The sequence below is a fragment of the Dermochelys coriacea genome, chromosome 9, assembly GCF_009764565.3.
Source record: "Dermochelys coriacea isolate rDerCor1 chromosome 9, rDerCor1.pri.v4, whole genome shotgun sequence".
NCBI lineage: Eukaryota > Metazoa > Chordata > Testudines > Dermochelyidae > Dermochelys > Dermochelys coriacea.
This window is the reverse complement of record NC_050076.1, coordinates 81,397,647-81,418,282: the sequence shown is the minus strand read 5'-3', so window position 1 is coordinate 81,418,282 and position 20,636 is coordinate 81,397,647. Positions and strand designations below refer to the sequence as shown.

The 20,636-nt window shown below is 40.9% G+C and overlaps 1 protein-coding gene across 1 annotated transcript in view; it reads left to right on the top strand.

Moving 5' to 3' along the window:
- MSN (moesin) overlaps window positions 1-20,636 on the top strand; it is a 75,122-nt gene that overhangs the window by 33,360 nt on the left and 21,126 nt on the right. The window contains exon 2 of the mRNA XM_038416027.2: window positions 9,890-9,973. Coding sequence (XP_038271955.1) covers window positions 9,890-9,973 — 84 coding nt within the window. The remainder of the gene's footprint in view (window positions 1-9,889; window positions 9,974-20,636) is intronic.

Here is a 20,636-nt window from a genome sequence, read left to right as displayed (position 1 = left end):
AATCTGGAAATTTCCACCCCAGAAGTGGCTGCATTTCCTTGGTGGGTGTATTGGGGGTGTGTGTGTGTGTGTGTGTGTGTGTGTGTGTGTGTGTGTGTGTGAGAGAGAGACACTCATAAAGGAATTCAGATTTTGTATGGGTGAAAGGACTTCATAAATGTAGCTTGGTATTCTATTTAACTTTTATTCTAAACTGTCCATGAGAAAATCAGATGGCGCATAAGTTTCCCTTTTTATAGAGCAGTTTTCTCCAGGAATAGTCTAGTCTGAAATGGACATATTGATAACTTGAATCCAGTAGCCTTAACATCACAGGAGGTATGAAGCCTTTAAATCAAACAAATAGGGTTATATCCTGTGCTCTTGAGGAATAGCAATCTTTCTGCAGTCTTCCCTCCACTAAGGAATGACTTTTTAGTAGCTCAAGAAATAATCAGTCAGGGAGTCTTGAATAAATGATATTCTAGGGGATATTTAATGTCCCTCAAATTACAAGCACAGTATGTAGGGCTCTAGCTTGGTTGTCCATACACAAAATGGAGAGCTTGCCATCTGAGAATGAATGTACCCTAAGGGTTTGAGGTTTGGTAACACCAGAGTCAGAAAGCCTGCTTCCATATTTTGATAGCATGAGTATGAGGTCAGTGAATGTCCTAATAGAGAAAGAAATGGGCAAGATGGTTAGCAATGCCAGCTTCATGTGGGTATTGTAAAAAGCCTGGTAGGTTAAAACTTGCAGGTGGACAATCTAAATCATGGAAGCTTAGTGCAATTTATGATTACACTCGCAGTGCTGGAATCTGGGGAAATATTGGTGTGGAAACAGGTATGCGTCAGTAGCAGTGATTAAGTTTTGTGTTGTGATAAAGCAGTGCATTTTAGCCTGTGGACCCCTGGGGATCTGCAAACTGTCTGATTTCCAAAGGGGTCAGCACCTCCATCTGAATTCTTATTTTTAGGGGTCTGCAGCTGAAAGGTTGAAAACCACTGTGATAAAGCAATGGAAAGTAGTTTTGTTCAAGGCCAATGGACATTGATATTGGGGCTCAGTTAAGATAACTGCCCCTCTTTTGCGAGTTAGGGGGCAACTGGCTTCCATGCCAAGCTACACTAGGACTAAGCTCTGTTACTATGCAGTATCCATTTTTTAACCCCCCCCCACTCCCCCACAAACAGTTGCTGCCTGATCTGAAATGTTTTCAATGGGTGAAACTGATTGGGAGACCCACCCCTGCTTTAGGTATTCAAATACAAAATGACTTGCAAATATCTTTTTGTGAGTGATAGCAGAGTTTGACTTGCCAGGTTCCCAGGGTTCTTGGGATGGCTTAACTGTTCATGAGTGCTCAGCTGGCTGATCCGATATATGTGCATGTGTTAAATCCTACAAGTTCAGTGAATTTCAATAAAGCTAATCTATTCAAAAAAATCATACCAGAAGTGTCATTCTAGCCTTCCTTTCTTTCAGGGAATGTCAGGATATCGCAGAAATGTTACCATGTGATATCACACATCCAAAATAGCATAGTTGAACTGAATAGCTTACAAGTAAAACCGCAGGTTGGAATTTGTTTTCTAAGTATTCAGCAAATACTTGGGAATAATGGGTACATCTGTAGAAACTGTAATTCCTTTCATGTGTGAATAAAAAGAGCTAAACTTGCAACTGAAATGTGTTAGCCAGTTATTGCACTGAATTCCCCCTCTATTTGAGCCCTCTGCTCAACAAAATGCAGATTGGTAAAATGTACTGACTTGTTATCTTGCTTGACTTTGACTTCTGTCATGCAACTGTCTAAAAGTGGGATCAGTCCCAGTCCACAGATCCACTAAATTCCCAACATACAATGTGAATGTGGTGTACTTGTTTTCAGACTAAGGGGAAAAGGCGCTCTGGTCAAAGCAGCAATGACTGACTCAGCATATAGAGTTGGGTCATATGGCAGTTTGGTCATCCTTGTGTTACTTGCCTCTGGTTTGCTAAGCTGAATTTGTGCCTGCTTCATTCACCACTAAGAGGTGAATAACACAGGGCCATCTTAATTATCCATGACTTACCTCGGGTCATTCCTGATCCTGGGCTTGAAGGAAGTGATGTGCTGAGTACCAGCTGGATCAACCCTGTCCCTATTTAGCAACTGTGCTGCTTCTTGCTCTTCCTTACAATCATGTGTGTTAGATGAATTTGTGACTTGCAAAATTCTTTTTGCTCCATATGCAAAAGGTTGTGAAATTTACTGAAATCAGTTCTTTAAAATACAAAGCAAAACTTCACACCACTTTTCAGTGAATGTCTGGTTAGGGCGTGCAGAACACTGACACAATATTTAGATGCTAAAAAAACTTCTTGTATTGTGGACTTAAAATGCAGTTTCCCACAAACACTCGGAGGCCATTTGTTAATACCCTGGACTGATTACAACATGTAAAATCTCTTCTCCCAGTACCTTTGCACTTTCTATTGCAGCAACTCTGAACCTCAAAGCAGGGGGGAACCCTTCAGCTAACTAACAGCACACTTGATTAATACAGGAGTTGGGCATATTCTTCCATCCCTGCACCTAGGCATGCATCAGCCTAATAAATTGTAAAGTAATCAATAAATAAGGCAAGTGACACTAGGACAGCACTTTCAGATAAAGGAGACTCTGTGTCCGCTCACATACCAATGGAGAAAAGGGAACACTGGGTACCAGTTGTATGAAATGTAATAGGAAATACTATCATGCAGCCTTAATTTGGCATGACTTAACTTTTTATTTTTCTGTTTGCCATTCTTATAATGTAGCTACAGACCAAACCACCCGGTTTAGTTTACTGCTGGTTATTAAAGAGGGCAGGGGGATTATTCTTCCCTCTGAACATCTGAGAATAACTGATGTTCCTTTCCAATGCTCTGGCACTTATTAGTGAACCTATTCAGGAATTTACATGGAGGAAGGGGATAAAGGGTGGGGTATGGAAGGCATAGGTGGAATGTTAAACTTTTTGAAGCCTGTTGCAAATAGATAATGGTACCAGGCACCTAGTATCACTTCTCTCCAGTTTGATGCTGCTGTGGTAGGAGGTGCTGATCCCTGATGAAGGTTTCTGAAGCTATATATTAAAAGGCAATCTTGCCAGTTGCAGCTGTTTTCCATATGGGAACAGGCACTGCTCTGACTTAGAGGGCTTGGCCTGTGTAGGAGGCCTTGCCTTTGCAGCAGTGCTGTCCAGGGCAGCAGGAAATTCTGTTGTAGAAGCAATTTCGTAACTAACTCCTTTTTTTTTTTTTTTTTTTTTTAAATTAAAGTGGTAAAACAATGGGAACTGCTCTCTATAACAATTGAAGTTGCTGGAGTTCTGGCTGTTTCCTTTTAGGGAGATGTTAGCAGTATTGTCTGTTTCATGACTAGCCATCTTCTCCTAAGAACCCCCCACACAAGATATCAGAGGAAGGAGTCCTGTTAAGGAGGGATACTAAAAAAGGTACCACAGCCATAAAATTCATCAAGAGCCATTTCTTTGGAAGCACTTTGCACAGTATTGAGCTGTAAATTAAATGCTGTAGAAACAAAAATGGAGGGAGGATAAATGGTTCTGCAAGCCTTTCTCTTCCTTTTGATCAGTAAATTGCTAGTCAGCTCAAAGGGCTAGCAGAAAATTTTCCCTAGTAGAGGTGGCCTCTAAAGGTCTAAACTTGTTTTCATGGTCAGTTGTACACCAGTAAGTGCATTAAAAGTGCTAAGATGGATGGATTTATTGGGTTGCATTAAATAGAAATGTAGTGAAATCTATCCAGGCAATCCTCCTGAAGTGGAAGTCTAAAACTATAAAAGCCAGTAAATCCCTTAACTGTGTATTTTAGCTGTTAAGGGTTTGTCTTAAACCCTCCAATACATTAACATAACTCCTTTGGAAAGGAAGGACATGAAGTGTTTTTAGAATGCCAGCTTTCTTTCATAGCAAGCAGAAGTATCTTTCTGGGCTCTTATTGGAGGGAATGGTTTTTCCCTGCTCTTACTAGTCACTTCATAAAAATTAAATGTATAGTAACCCTACAATGAATGACAGACCTAGAATCTTGTATGCCCTGTTACCCAATTGAGTTACTCTCCCTTATAGTGGGGAGTAGCTGGTTCTTTGGAATGGAAAATATTAGCCTGTGAACAACCAGTTAAACATGAGCAGTGGTGTCAGCACCACCCATGCTGACTCTTAAACTAAACTGCTGTTGGTACTTGTGTATATGGGGAAATCACTTCACCTTTGCCATGTCACCATGCCACTGCCAGACAGTGCTCTAGTCTCTTGCACATGCCTGGTGGCAGGATGCATTGGTGAGCGCATACAGGTGTTTGGAGGGGAAAACATTCGAATTACTTACAACTTTGTAGAAGACTTGTTTGCAACTCAGTTTGGCTGGTGAAGGACGCACACAATGCTCATAGAAAAGAGTCTGACTCTGTGTTCAGTCCCCTGAGTGAGTCCAGACTTGCAGGTCTTTACCTTTCTTCTGCTAGCATTTGGAAGCAAAAACCTACTAGATTCAGGAAAATGGGAATTCGGTTCCTTGCTTTACCACATGCTCACTGTGCGATCTAGGGCAGGTCACTTCAACTCTACACCCACTTCTGCAGCTGTGAAATGGGGAGAATACATACCCCATGACTGTTAGTACATCAGACATGAGGAAATTTAGCTTGAGAGAAGTGCAAGGTAGAAACAGCTTAAACCTCCTGCTCACAGCAGTTTTAAGGATCTTTAGCACAATTATTTATCTGTATTTCATAAACACTGGTGGTAAAAATAAATTTGTCATTTTAACCCTTCCACCCCAAAAAAATTCTAGTATCTCATAACTGACAAAGGAAACGGCATGCTATGTTAGGGTGGGAAACAATTCTCTCATCTAACGTCAAGAATGGTGATCAGTATTTATAGGACACCCATCCTGCTGTGGTATTCCCCATAATGGGCAGAGAATGAGGCTTTTTTTCATCTTAAAGGGTGGGGTTTTTTTAAGGTTAACTAGGAAATACTTTAGCTGATGGCTCTGCCAGGCACTGTCCCATCAGAGATGATATATGCAGTATGAATACTAACACATCACTTCTGCTTTATCACTTAAGAGTAAACTGAGGAAAAGTTATTCTTTTACTATCAGTTCATTTAACTGATGGGGATGGAACCGCTCCTACACACTTGACAATGTCTCTCACTAAGGGGCCATACTCTTAAAACATGAGCCATGGGCCCATCCTCTAAGTGTGGTTACAAGCCTGACCTTTTATCTGCTTACTGGGATAATAAAGAGAAACGCCACGTCCTATTTTAAACAGTAGAACTTTGCTAATTCTTTTATCACCCAATAATGCATGGACACAAACTAGCTTCTCTGGAAAAATGTTTCACTGTAGTGAGGTACCATATTTATCTTTGCAAAACTTAATATAGCATACTGGCTAGCATAATATGAGATTATAAATAAATGAAACCAATTGCACTATTGCTGCTATTTGGCTAATCACAAGAAGCGCTCTCCTTCTGATCTCTTGCTAACTCACAAAATTCAGTTATTCAGTAGATCCCTCAACTATTAGTGCAGACAAGTGAGGCCCCATTGTATTTAGGGGTGACTTTACAGAGCACCTATTTATCTCACAATTTAAACCGGCCACTGGAATCTATATACAGTACACTGAATTAAGCATAACTGCATAGGTCTCAAGATTTTATGCCTGCTTCTGACCTCTTTCATTTAATTAACTCTGCTTGAGCAGGAATAGTTGATAGAACCGTTAGAGTGGGGAAAATGCAAATATTTCACTCTCTCAAATAGGTAACCATGTTCAGTACAAAAGATTCTTAAAGATTTTTATATACTGAACAGATTGGTAGAATAGGCTTAAAAGCACTGAAGTAAAAATAGGCCCCTTACTACATGCCCAATTACTGTGATGTAGCAGTGTCAAGCAAAAAGAAAGGAGTCAGAGTAGCAGCAGTGTTAGTCTGTATTCGCAAAAAGAAAAGGAGTACTTGTGGCACCTTAGAGACTAGCAAATGTATTTGAGCACAAGTCAAATAAATTTGACTTATTATTTGACTTGACTTATCAGTGTTAAGCATTGCATCTTAACTCTGTGGGCACAAATAGGCTGAAAAGATTATAGAATCCTGGATGTAGGACTGGTACTACCATCTATCAAGGCAGCTTCGCTTTAAGGCCTGATCTGGAAAGCAACTTTTTAAAATATTATTCTGTCCCAGGATATAAAGAACCTACCACAGATGCTACAATTGTCTTCTCCTTATTAATTGGAACTGTGGGCTGAAGTGTCAAAGCCAACCTTGTCTCTGATGTCAACCTAACTCGCTTGCCCGAGCAGGATGTCCTTGGCCAGCAGTCATTTTTAACCTGTAAAAGAGAGAGCAAAATGATTGCTCCTCCACCAGTGATCAGCACCATAGTAGTAAAGCTTGGGGGAAGAGGACTAGAGTCATTGCAGAGGATAGCATTCAAAAGACAATTGTGGCTGAATTGAGTGTAACCTGTCTGACAGTTGACTGTTTGGTTTTTAGTTTTTTTTTTTCTTATTTTAAAAAAAGAAATCCTTGTTCTCGTCATTATGTGCCACTAATAAGGGAGAACCTGCAGATGACAGCATGCCTCCTGGCTACTTAATTCAGTTGGGCAACACAAGAATGCCTAGCTAGACTGTATTTTACTAGGCAATTAAAAACAATTGCTCTGTTAACAGTGGTGTTCAACTGATTGGCTCTACTTATTTGTCACCTCCTTTAGCATGGTATCAATGTAGATACCCAGAATCTCGAAGAGCCTCCTCTGAGGATATTTCAAGATATCCTAACAAAGCACTGAATGGTGTACAGGAACTACAAAAATGTAGGGTTAAAGTTGTATTATAAACCAGCCAAAGAAGGCAGAACAGGCCAATTTAAGGCTTGACTCAAATATTTTTCTTACTGCATGGTGATGGAACAGTTAATGCTACGGCAGAATAAAGTGCAAGATGCCAGCATGGTTATCCCAGGGAGTGGGGGAATTGGCCTGTTGAGGATATATTTCAGAAATGCACATATTTGGGCACAGTCACCATCTCCTGTATGTAAAATGTAGGATTAGACTAGTTCCTGCATTAAATAGACAAAGCCTTTTGCTCCTATCTTTCCACAGATGTTCTTCAGTTTTGTGTGCTGCTATCTCATTAGCAGAGGAAATAGTATGTTAGTAGTGATGAGACCTGTCTAGGTAGATTACTCTGAACCAGCTTAATTCATAGCTGTATTGGGTGGTTCCTCAAATATTTCTCTGCTGACTCTCTTGCTTTTTTGGCCTCTAGTGTCATGGTTAACAACTCTAGTCTAAACTAGAGTTCGAATTTTTATTGGTAAAGCCAACCCACTTTTTCTTTGGGAGGGGACAGGGAGAGTTGGAAAGAGTCTATCAATTTGAAGATGACAGCTGGTATCTGTAATTAAAAAACTATTTGACTCCTGGCAAGCCAGGGGTAACCATAGCACAGTTCTTTGTATTCTCATTATTGATACATTGGGTGTCTTTGTTTTGCATAATCCTGAAAAATTGGTTTGGGTGTCCTGAATGGGAGAATACTGAACAGTTTATTCTAAAAGTACTCTCCCTACCCTGCTAAAAATACTTGAAGCGCAATGTACATAGGTCTTAGAGGTTTTTTCCATTCTATATAAACAGAGATATGGAAACAGAAATGGGTTCTCAAACAACTTGTGTTCTCCCCCACCCTTTTTTTTTTTTTTTGCTACTGAAAGTCCTAACGTGATTAGCTTCACTGACATTCTTCAGAGTAGCAGCCGTGTTAGTCTGTATTTGCAAAAAAGAAAAGAGTACTTGTGGCACCTTAGCGACTAACAAATTTATTTGAGCATAAGCTTTCGTGAGCTACAGCTCACTTCATCGGATGCATCTGAGTCGCTAAGGTGCCACAAGTACTTTCTTTTTTTACTGACATTCTTGTAACTCATCCTGTCCATTTTTTTTTCAAGCAGGAATTTTTTTCCCCACTCAAATCTACAAGGAGAAATCTCCTTTTAACAAAGGAAAATGCAGCTCTGCACTGAATTAGTTTCTTGATGTTCCAGGGAGGTCTGAATGGAATCACAGCTTGGTCATACAGTAGTATTCAAAGAGGAACCCTTCCCACCTAAGGCTGTGGCTACACTAGAGCTTACAGCCATGCAGCTGCATAATATAACCACTCTAAGCCAATGAGAGAGAGCTTCTCCCATTGGCTTAACGGCTCTAGCCCTCTGAGCTGTAGTAGCTGTGTTGGCGGGAGAAGCTCTCCCACTGACATAGCGATATGTACATGGTGCTTAGGTTGGCATAACTTATGTCATTTCGGGGGTAGTTCTTTCGCACCCTTGAGAGACTTAACTTTATCCTGCAGTAAGTGCTAGTTGTAGACCTAGCCTTAAGTGCATAGAGCAAGGGTAGGTAACCTCTGGCACACATGCCAAAGGCTGCACGCAAGATGATTTTTCAGTGGCACACATGCTGCCTGAGTCCTGACCACCAGTCTGGGTGGCTCTGCATTTTAATTTAAATTTTTAAATGAAGCTTTTTAAACTTTACATACAACAATAGTTTAGTTATATATTCTAGACTTGTAGAAAGACCTTTCTAAAAATGTTAATATATTACTGGCACGCAAAACCTTAAATTAGAGTGAATAAATGAAGACTTGGCACACCACTTCTGAAAGGTTGCCCATCTGTAGCAATCCTGAAACCCTACAGGATTCAAGCAGTTCTCATGGGGGTAGAATCTAGTCCCTAGAATATATAGACTAATAGAGGCTCTAATGCACCTTTAATTTGGGACTGAAGGCTGTTCCCCTTCCCAGTCCCAAAATCCAAACTAGGGCAGCCCCATTATTACTATGAGCAATGTGTATGGTTGGTTGGTTTTGTTTTTGTTTTGTTTTTTCCCTCCCAGACATAACACTACAAATTTACATACTGCATAGCCCTCAAATCGTTATGCTCTTGCCCCACCTGTCAAAGGTTTAGTAGGGTCAAGACCTCTGTACAGCAATCTACAGTATATTTATTTGTTGAACATGAAATCTTAGAGTTCTGTGTAGAAAGGCATTCCTCTTGCAGTCCAAAAGAACTACTGGGTAGCTTGTCAGTCCTACAGCTTTGTGAACAGCGTGTATGCTTTCAGAGAATCCTATCTCTTTAACAGAAGCAATGTGTGGGCAAGCTTCTGCATCTTATCAAATCTGAAACTTGACACTCTCTTGTCCTCCCTACTCCCAAGATTTGCATGGCAGGGTTTTGGCTACGCAACTTGCCTCAAAGGAAGTTGTAGCCATATAATTCTTGATAGGCATCTTAATCAGTTAATATTTCTGAGCCTATTTATAGGCTCATGAGTGGGATGTCCTGGTCCAAATGGTGGGGTTTTTAGAGAAGACAACCAGCAGTTTCAAGGGCTTTCCCTTCTTAAATATGATGAGCAGTTGGCATGTCCTCTGTAGAGCGCTAACTTTTGTGTGTGTTTACAAGCTATAATCCATTTTACACATGTACATTTTTAGATTGGATTAACTTTGTTGGAAGGGATGTAAACCTTCCTGTTTCATAGCTGAGATGAACCATTCACTGACTTGGGTGGGGCAAGAGGGAGGAGGCTAAGAAACTCCCCATATGGGCTGTCTGCCCCCTTAAGGGTTTCTTGCACCTTTATCCAAAGACTCCAGCACTAGCTGTTGTAGACTGGGGGTGGGACTAGATAAATGGACCACTGGTCTGATGTAGTATGACATAGTTCCTATGTTCCCTGTAATGCTATCGCACAACTAGGAACACCCATTGTAACCACTTTTTTCCCTTCATCTTCCAGATCAGTGTGCGAGTTACCACCATGGATGCTGAGCTGGAGTTTGCCATCCAGCCCAACACCACAGGGAAGCAGCTCTTTGATCAGGTAAGGTGACACAACTGCAGAAAACGTGCCCTTAGTACTGACTTAGCTAGGCCCCCACCCTTCATATCTATCTTCATCCATTAGCGCGCACACTCACCACTTACTTTTTTGAGGCCTTTAAAAGAGAATCTAGAATCAAGGAACTGCATGTCTTCACCCCCACCTCATTATTTGTATATTTTAAGTCTGAGTGTGCCAAGAGCTATATCTACCCCCAAAGTGCTTCCATCTTGGGCAAACTGCATACCAAGAGGAGGGGAGAGGCTAAAATATACAACTTATTTTTAAAAATATTAACTGTCCTGAATAACCTCTCTCCCTACCATCATTAGTTAGCTTATTGTAGGTGTGTTGGTAGGAATAGCCCCTGGGAGGCATTTGAAAGAGTGAGAGTTGTGCCTTTTCAAAATAAAAACTCCTCCTCTTTGTACAAGTTTCAGCAAATGAGTTCAGTGAAATGATGCACACTATGTGTGCCAGACTTTGACAAGGAGATTCTTACTACTGTAAGTCACTTCCTAGATTCAGCAGTCTTTATCTTGGTAGACTGGCTTTCCTCTGCATTCTACACTTATTGGCAGGGTGGATTTCCCTCCCTCCCTCCACCCCTCTCGGCCCAGGCTAAACAGAAGCAGGGAGACATATGCAGCCCAAACATGAAGCTGTGAAGCCATGGACATTATCAATCGCAGCTGTTGAGAAACTGACAGACTCCATTACACATCTCAACTGTAATCCCAGAGGCCTTGTCCATGCTACTGCCCAGCTGCTCAGAGCATCTGTTCAGCCTGTGGAGAGTGATGCAATCATGTCTTGTAGACAGTGGGGACTTTGTCGAGCTGCCGTTGGGGGAGGTGGCATGCAGTAGAGGTGGAGGGAGGAAGAGATCACAGGCGTTGGCTGCTTGCAGAAGATTCTGTGAACAAGAAGTCTTATTTTCATTTTCTTTAACTTCTCTTGCCTGGTGATTCCTTCATGTGTGTGGTTCACAAGAAACCCTAGACATTCTGGGGCCAGCTTTTGCACTGCATCTGGGCTAGTGAGGAAAGAAAAATCAATTATGGCTACTTTCCCCATAAAGCTGACTATCTCATTTGGGGACCAAAAAGTTTAATTTTGTACCACAAGGTCACTTAAAGGTGTTTTTTTTTTCCCTTTCAAACACTAGACTGTTTGAATGTTCAGAGTAAATGTTCTCTCTTCTGATGCTGCTTCACTGCAAAGTTGCAATATAGAGGAATAGTTTGACAGATTAGTATACTATTTTGTGATGGAGCAGTGCCTCAAGATATTCAGTGAGTAAACCTCTACTCTCTCCCAAAGTCTTGATTTAAGGAGTGCTTGGATGGGCTGTTAGCATGTTCTGAACAGCAGTAGCTCCAACACTTTTAGCCTTGTGACCCACCTTTTTAAATATAACCATTGCATGATCCATAGAAATGACATTGTTGAAACCCAAGCAGCATGAGTGTACACAATAAGGGTAGGGACACTGCATTGTTAATTTTATTCCATCATTCAGCAATAGCCCTTGAGATGCCAGATACAGAATGAATTAAGAGCTTGATGTTCTCAGTGTTTTCCCTTGAAACTACTGTAATATAGTGTGGCTTTTTTGGGGCATGGGGTGGGGTTCACCATGTCTCCTGTTCAAGGGTCAGGCTTTAATACTCCTAACCACACAGAGTAAGGCGCTACTCAGCGAGCACACCACTAACTTCAGTGGATGTTCTTGTAGCTGTAACCCCTAACCAATGAGAATGGGGGTTCCAGATCTTCATGTTGGTCTGCAATTTTGATGGCTTTGCACTCCCAGGGCGGCAGAACTTTTCCACAAAGCACACACTGATGCTGAATTTAGTCTTTACAGTGAATAAGTCTGTATTTGAGAAGCATCTATCATTCTTCATATAAACCTAATTTTTAATCATTGATAACATTCTTTTGTCATTCATAGCCCAGAGAGAAAGCAGGATCGATTTGACTTTTGAGAATTTTGGCCAGTGTAGCTTTTTTAAAGTAACCTGAGTCCCCAAATATTTTGACATCTGAAATGGTCTAGCACACGTTCATCCAAAGGTACTGAGCATCCATAGCTGACATGTTAATGCTATGCCATGCTAGATGCCCCTGAAAATTGGGCCACTTTTTTGGTAGGTGCCTAAAACATGAGTTAAATCTAGATGGCCAACATTTTCAAAAGTGACTACTACTTTTGAGCAGAATTTGTTTTTGTCAAGACTGAAGCATTTTTCTGCTTGCCTCTGTTACTTCCCTTTTTTTTTTTGTTCTCTCCATTCCCTGAACTATTAAAGGGCCTACTTCCCTCCCTCCCCCAAAGTCTTAAAGACTGATGCGTAGTTGAGTCATGATACCAGATCTTCAAGGATTAGAAGGCTGAATCTTAAAACTGTAGAAGCTTCACTAGTGGGTTAAACTTTTAAAATCTTAATGGAAGAATTTCAAAGAATGAGTGGTAATTTGACCCACAAGGAGAAGGAAATACACTGGCATATGACTAAGGGTTTCCACAGTATATCAGAGCCAGGATACAGAACAGTTCCTCTACTACCTTTCCTCCTGTTCTCATTTTTCAATTATCTGAATGATCATTATAGCTGTCAGATGTATACTAAAATTATTAAAGGAGAGAAATTGCACTAGATGGTGTATGTTCATCCACTTTTGTGGCTTGACAAGGGCAAAGAAGATTCCTGAAGGCTTCCCAGTAGGCCATATCTGGCTAATACATAATATGTGGACAGTTGAGTCTTGCCATCTAGAAGCTTGTCTGATTTGTAATCTCCTGCTGCTCACTCCCCAGGGAGTATGTGAAAGAGGTGTATGTAATCCTTGACATCTGTGCATGTCTGCCTTACTCTGGTGACTCTGTGGCAGTTCTAGGAATATGGTGCTGGGGGCGAGGAACAGTGAGGGGGCTAGGCACTGAAAAAGTACCATTTAGCTAAAGGATTCCAGAACAATAGTGATCTCAAATGGAAACTCTTGGGTTGGGAAGATGAAGGCTCTGCCAAGGAAAAGTGAGTGATCTAGAAACACTCTGAGGAGTGAGATAGGAAGTAGGCATTGCATTTATGGGTATCAAGGTTTCCCTTCCAGCAGCTCAGCCTACTGCAGACAGAACTGCAGGAGGGGTGAGGAACTTTAGAATCTGCTGCTACATCAGTGCATTGATAAAGAATCTAATGTGTCCTCTAATGCTGCCCTGGCATTCAAAAACTGTCTCTGGACGATTGTGGAAGGGGGAAGTTTGATTGCAAAGGAAATATCCCATTCAGCTTCAGTAACAATAGGAAATGTACTCCTCCTGTCTTGAAATAAGACTGATTATTCCGTATTTATTTTTTGTTTCTTGACTAAATGTTTTAGCCTGAAAAGACTGCCCCGGTTGAAAATGGTTTAGTTATTTCATCAGAGGTTTGCACAGTCTGGGGAGGCTAAAGTGGGGAAAAGATTCTGTTCTAGCACCCTTATGCCCAGTTTCACCTGCCTGGGGAGCCAAATGATAAATACCCAACCAAAACATGTCAGAACCTCAGTGTGGCTGATTACCAAGAGCTGCTTTACTGGTCACTTGCCCTAATGTCAGGGGTTTGTTGGAATGTACAGTATAACACTTCAGGAATGAAGGTTGTTTGTAACTCTGCTGAAATGTTCATAACTCTGAACAAAATGTTATGTTGTTTCTTTCAAAAGTTTACAACTGAACATTGACTTAATACAGCTCTGAAACTTTAGAAGAAAATGCTGCTTTCCCTTAATATTTTTTAGTAGTTTAACACAGGACTACTATATTTGCTGCTGCCTGATTGAATACTTCAGGCTCCAAATGAGGGGTGTATGGTTGACTGGTCAGTTCATAACTTTCTCTCTGGTGTGTGTTTTCTCTCTGAAGTTCTACCGTATTTAAGCTGGCTCAGAGAACCACTTGTCATGAAAAGTACCATCAGGCATTATAACCCAAACATGGCAAATGAGTTCAGGGCTATATTGAATATTATAACTGTTGCTCAGAGTATAACAGTGTAAAATAGTGACTTGATAAGTATAACCAGAAAGGCTAAAGAGCTTGGATGCAGCTGCTGATGTAGAGAATTTTAATGATGTGCATGGAACAAGCTTCATGATGGATGTTCAATTGGGGAATTTTTGGAAACTATATACTGGAGTTCTATCAAATGATCTAACCTGGCAAGGGATGGTGACGGGAGAGGCATGAAATGGGTGTAGGGCTGTCCTCTGGTGGTATTTTGCTCAGTTATTAATACTACTTGTGCCCTCATTCAATGGACTGCAGCCAAATCCTCCCTGCATATTTGATTTGGTTAGCTCTGGTTGGAATCCTTCTCTTGCTCCCATGCTTCCTGCATCAAGTTCAAATACCTCTGCCTACTGCAGTTCTGTACTGCTGGGCTCCTCTGTCATTCTCTTTCACCACCACTTGTGCAGTGCTTTGCCAATCACCTTGCCTCTCTGATCCCTTTCTTTTTCTTTGCACCTGATGTATTCTCTCCCCCCCTCCCCCAAAGCCTTTAGATCTGCTCTGTATCCTCTGCACCTGATCTAATGCACTTGCATAAAGAATGAGGTGGTTTTGCCTAAAAGTTCACTTCTTGCAGCTAACCATTCTCTCCTGTTTGTGCCTAGTAGTTCTAGGTTTTTTTTGTTGTAGACCTGTGCCAAGCCACAACTGCATATTTAAGTATCTTAGTCATTTCTCCACCTTGTCTGCATGCTGCCTAATTTGGACTGTAGACCCTTTTATGCTAGGGGGGCATACCTTGTATTTATGTGTAAAATGACACACATGGTGCAGGGCAGAACTCTTGCCACAGCTGTTACTAATGGACATTTTGGATTGCACATTCAGCTGCAACTCCTTGCTTTGCCATTACGTGGGCCTTGAGGCTTCCTTTTGGCTTTGCCTGTGAATAGAATGCTCATCCTGCTTTGCCTCTTACCCATTGTACCGAAAATCTCTTTGGACAAGACCCATTGGAACCAATGGAACCAGGTTACAGTGCTCTGGCTTTGGTTAATTACTTCTAGGCTTATAGCTGTAGTAGCTGCTCTAAGTTATGGCATGCTCTTAGGACAAAATTGGGTCAGCAGTCACTTCTGCATGGCTCCTGGCAGCCACTTCTATTTCAGCACCTTGTTGAGAAACACTTTTTTGCCTGAACTGATAAAGCCAGCCTGCAGTTTGTTTGTTTGAAGCTGTGTATGGATCATCTTCTCCTGACGTCAGGCCTAATCTTGATGCTCCCTGGAGCCATGACAAGGCGGGGAGTAACTTTCTGCTCTGTTCCAAACAGACTCGTAGCACTGGCATTCCCTTTCTTTCATTTGAGAGTAAATGAGACTTTGAGGGTAGGAATTGTTAGATCTGAGTTGAGCTGTTCTTCCCATATCTTACTAAACTTAACAAAACTAGTATCCAGCTTGTGGTCAAACCTTCTGATACACAACTGTAATGGATATGAACATATTGTAGTGTGTGCAGCAGACTTCATTCAAGTGCAGCCTGTGTATAGCTAGCCCTTCATTATGTATATTTGACCTGCCAGTGAATTCATTGGACCTCTTCTCTTTCTAGCTACCATAATCGCCTTATCTAAAAGTGCTGCAAAAAATTGTTAGCTTGTATTAATTTTATTGTATTAATTTTAAATCACTTCAAATAAGAATTGACACTAATTCTGACAGTTAGTTCACATGATTTTCATCTTACTAAACAGTAGCTTCACTAGAGCAGGGTGTAGTGTGTGGTTGGCTGCAGAGATGGTTTCACAGCCGTTTATTTTTAAGTGCTGACATTTGTTAAACTCCCCCTCCTTTTTCTATTCAACTTCTGTTAAATGTTCAGTAGTAAACTAGGTGGCTTTCTCCATGACAGCAGCCTGAGACTGTAAAGGCTACTCTCCTGCTTGCCTCTTTCTGTAATGGGGAGACTAGGTTCTAAGCTGTTTCTATAACCAACTACTTTGATTAATGTATTGATCCACCCAAGGGATGCACGAGTCCTGTCTTGCCTGTCTCTATCAGCTGCAGATGGGCTTTATTGCAGCTTTTTGTACACCTCTAATACCGGCTTTATTTTTCTGGATGCATGTGCAATTGTATGTCTGACTTAAGTATAGAACTAGGAAAATTACATACATGCACAAACAGACAATTTTCAGTTGCAAATGGTCAGCTAGGGGCTCATATAGCAATTTGTATAAACCAGTCCTAGTTACTGATGATCCATAGGGTCTCAGTATTGAGTTTTTTCCTAATTATTCAGCTGCTTTAGATGTCAACACTTTTCAGCTGAAGAGTGAGGCATTCAGAAACTGTAACACTCTACAGATAATTGATGGGAGACTCTTTTAGAATTTATGAATTAGTTACTTGGGGCTAGTCTACACTGGCAACAATAAAAGCGCTGCCACGGTAGCACTTTAATGTGGCTTGTGTGGTTGCAGCAGAGCGCTGGGGGAGAGCTCTCCCAGTGCTCCTAAAAACCCATTTCCACGAGGGGCACAGCTCGCAGCGTGGAGCCCTGCCTACACTACTGCTTTACAGTGCTGAAACTTGCTGCGCTCAGAAGGTGTTTTTTCTCACCCCTGAGTGAGAAAGTTGCAGCACTGTTAATTGCCAGTGTAGACACTCCCTTAGTTATGGAGCTACAGGTCAATCAAGGGGCTCTGCTGCCATCACTCTGCCTAGCCCCTTGTGTGGTTTTTCCTTCACTGCTGAGGGAGTGGTCTGTAAAGCACCTGTGAAATGGCAACTTTCCCTGATTTGTGGATTAGTGTGAAGACTTCAACATCAACACCAATTTATTTCCCCCTCCCCCCCCCATTGCATGTGGATTAAAGGGTAAAATATAGTATGGCTTGAGCTCACGAAAGCTTATGCTCTAATAAATTTTAGTCTAAGGTGCCACAAGTACTCCTTTTCTTTTTGTTAATACATAACTTACATTGTGGGTGTCCCCTTAATACTGCCACATATGGTGCAGAACACTGCTTCATTTTAAATTATTTAACTATAGATGGGGGTAAATGATTCTCTGATAAACTGGTTGGTTTCAGAGTAGCAGCCGTGTTGGTCTGTATTCGCAAAAAGAAAAGGAGTACTTGTGGCACCTTAGACTAAGAAATTTATTAGAGCATAAGCTTTCGTGAGCTACAGCTCACTTCATCGGATACATTTGGTGGAAAATACAGTGGGGGAGATTTTTATATATATATATATATATATATATATATATATATATATATATATATATATATATATATATATATATATATATATATATATACACACACACACCATGAAACAATGGGTTTATCATCACTCTTAGTGTGTATGATAAAACCCATTGTTTCATGTTCTGTGTGTATATCTCCCCCACTGTATTTTCCACCAAATGCATCCGATGAAATGAGCTGTAGCTCACGAAAGCTTATGCTCAAACAAATTTGTTAGTCTCTAAGGTGCCACAAGTACTCATCTTTTTTCTGATAAAGTGCAAATTCAGTAAATTTACTGATTCCTTTAAACTGCTTGGGAGTCCTACCCCAATGCCTTCCCATTCTCCCTCCCTCTTAAATGTTAAACGCCCTCTTCCTACCATAGATGCCACCAACTACATTTTGTTTTGCCTCCAACTACTATGTGGTTACAGAGGAAGCAGTACTACTGTTCGCTTGGTTGGTTGTGTCTGAGGAGCTCTTCCTGGTACAGCTGGGTTATTTTTTTTTTTTTTCTTTTGAAGGTGTGGTACACAGGCTTGACTTCTCTAACTAGAATTTAAATCCAGATAGTCTTGTTCAAAGAAATCTGTTTTAGGTTGGTGGAATTTTTGTTTACCTACAGAACTAGCAGTAAGACACCATTAAGTAGAAGCTGCTTGAAATAAAAAATCTCAAATTCAGTCTTTTGCATGCCTTACTTTGTACAACACCCTACAGCCAAATCTCAAAACAGATCTGCAGAGTCCCTTTCTACCCCCCCCCCCGCCCTACTCTGCCACACTTTTTTTTTTTTTCTTTTCTTCTCCAACCCACATAGCAGCTCTACTTTTGACCTGTTCAGCACCTAGTAATTACTCTCTGATCCTGTTTAGTCTACTTCTTTCTCCTCCTGTTTTTATTATCTCCTCTGGAGGTACAGCCCACATCACACTTTTTGTAAAAGCCCTGGCAGTGGCTCCCTAGCCAGCCTCTGAAGTTTCTGGAACTACTTGTTGGAGGAGACAGCAGCCCTCAGCTACTGGTGAACACTTAAAGTGGCAACTGATGCATCCAGGCAGAGGATCAGCCCTGCATTACAGATAGGAAGTTGAGAATTGTAGCCAGCAACCAGTGTGGAAATATTTAAAAATTGACTCACTGCACTAATTGAACATGGTGTAGAGGTTTAGGACCCCACCCCCCCTCTGCTTTGAGCAGAAACATTTAAGTCTAGAAAATCAGTTTGGTTCCCCCAAAATTTTATGTCTGGCTTTGTATCCACATGTGCCCTCTACCTGTTCACCATAGTCAAACCCTCTGCATCTATTGTACCACAATAGCACTTCTGATTTTTAGGTCAGACCACAACATTCCTCTTCCATTTTGTAAACACAGCTCTGTAAATCTTCTACTTGATGGTAAGAAACACTGACGGCTCTTCCACGTACCTCCCAGAAAAATTTATCTTGATCCATCCTTAATCTGGCTGGACAGTCCAGCTTACTACATCTACCCTTTGAAGTTTACAACAGCCCTAATACCACCACATCATATGTTATTGTGCTCCATATTTTCTGGAGAAGACATGGACATGGGACTCCTAGATCACTGTGTAGTATAGTATCTGCCATATGAAGTGAAGAAAGTAGGTATTGCCATAACTACATGACATGGTAAGTGGGAATGTGGGGTCATAATTACATGATATGTAAAGTGGGGGTAAAACACTATCAAAACAGAAGATGCCAGACTTGTGAGCATTTTAAATCTTCTGTGCACAGGTGTATGACTTATTACATTTTCTGTAATCAAGCCCCTAGTTTGGGAACCTAGGCATCACTAAGTTTGGATATTCATAAACTCAAAATTTTTTGACTTTAGAATTATTTTTCACACCTCAGTGTTCTAATTTTTCTTGAATCTGCGAATAGAACTCATTAAATTTTTCATTTGAGGATTCTTGACCACTTGTCAAGTCAAATGGTAAAAATCCCTGTTTATGTGGAGCTACTTATCCAGTAGGTATGTGCACTGGACTGCCTAAAGGACAGCTGTGTTAACTAGCATATCTTGAGCTTCAGCTTGCTCATACAGTACAACTTCCACAAACTTACCCCCTGTGGAATCCTTAAACACAGCCAGTTCAGCACCAAATTTAAGAGAGCCTGAAGATGTATGTGCAGACTTCAGGAAGGACTAAAGACTAGAGTACATTTGATTTGAAGTCTACATGGTTTGAGGTCCAAGTTTTAATGGTTCAAGTCTGCATGTAATTCCAAAACCAACCACTGAACTTTAAAGTAAACAAAGGTTGTAGGACTCATTTGAGGACACTTTTTTTTGTATAAAAGAAATGTCCAAGTTTCTTATCAAAGCTGGGTGAATATGGCATGCTTCAGAAAGAAAATATTTTTTTGAGGAAGTTACATTGTGGAGATAGCTTTGTTACAAGCCAAGTTTATGAACTCTAAGGAGTTAAGGCTGAAATGTCAACTTCTTCCTTGTAGCCCAGTGACTACATCTTATTCAGAGTGCTCACTGTTCTTTATGCTCAGCAATGAGCAGATGCTAGCACACACTCAAATGTGGAGCCTATCAAGATCCATCTCAATGGGGAAAGAGCCTGTAATGTACTGGATCCTCAATAGGCAGGTCTTGAGTTGACTCCTGGATCCTAGAGCAATGAAGTAATGCTTAAGAACGGCTATATTGGGTCAGACCAAAGGTCCATCTAGCTTCAGTATCCTGTCTTCTGACAGTGGCCAATGCCAAGTGTTCCAGAGGGAATGAACAGAACAGGTAATCAAGTGTCTCCCATTTGCAGTGTCTGGCAAACAAAGGCTTGGGACACCATCCCTGCCAATCCTAGCTAATGGCCGTTGATGGACTTGTCCTTCCACAGGTTGACTGTGCTTTGTCTGGAAAAAATAATTCCTTCAGTTTTTAAACCTGCTGCCTATTAATTTCAATTTGGTGACCCCCCCAGTACTTGTTATGGAAAGGAGTAAATAAGGAAATGTTTACTTTCTCCATACCAGTCATGATTTTATAGCCCTCTATCCCATCCCCCCTTAATTGTCTTTTCCAAGGTGAAAAGTCTCAGTCTTTAATCTCCCCATAGGGCAGCCATTCCATACCCCTAATTTTTGTTGCCCTTTTTTTTCTGAACCTTTTCCAATTCACAGTATTCAAGATGTGGGCGTACTATGGATTTATATAGAGGCAATATTTTTTTTCTCTTCTATCCCTTTCTTAATTTCCCAACATTGTTTGTGGCTTTTTTTTTTTACTGCAACTGCACATTGAGTGGATGTTTTCAGAGAATTATCCACAAGAACAAAGATCTTTCTTGAGTGGTAACAGCTAATTTAGAGCCATTTTATATGTATAATTGAGATTTTTCCAATGTGCATTACTCT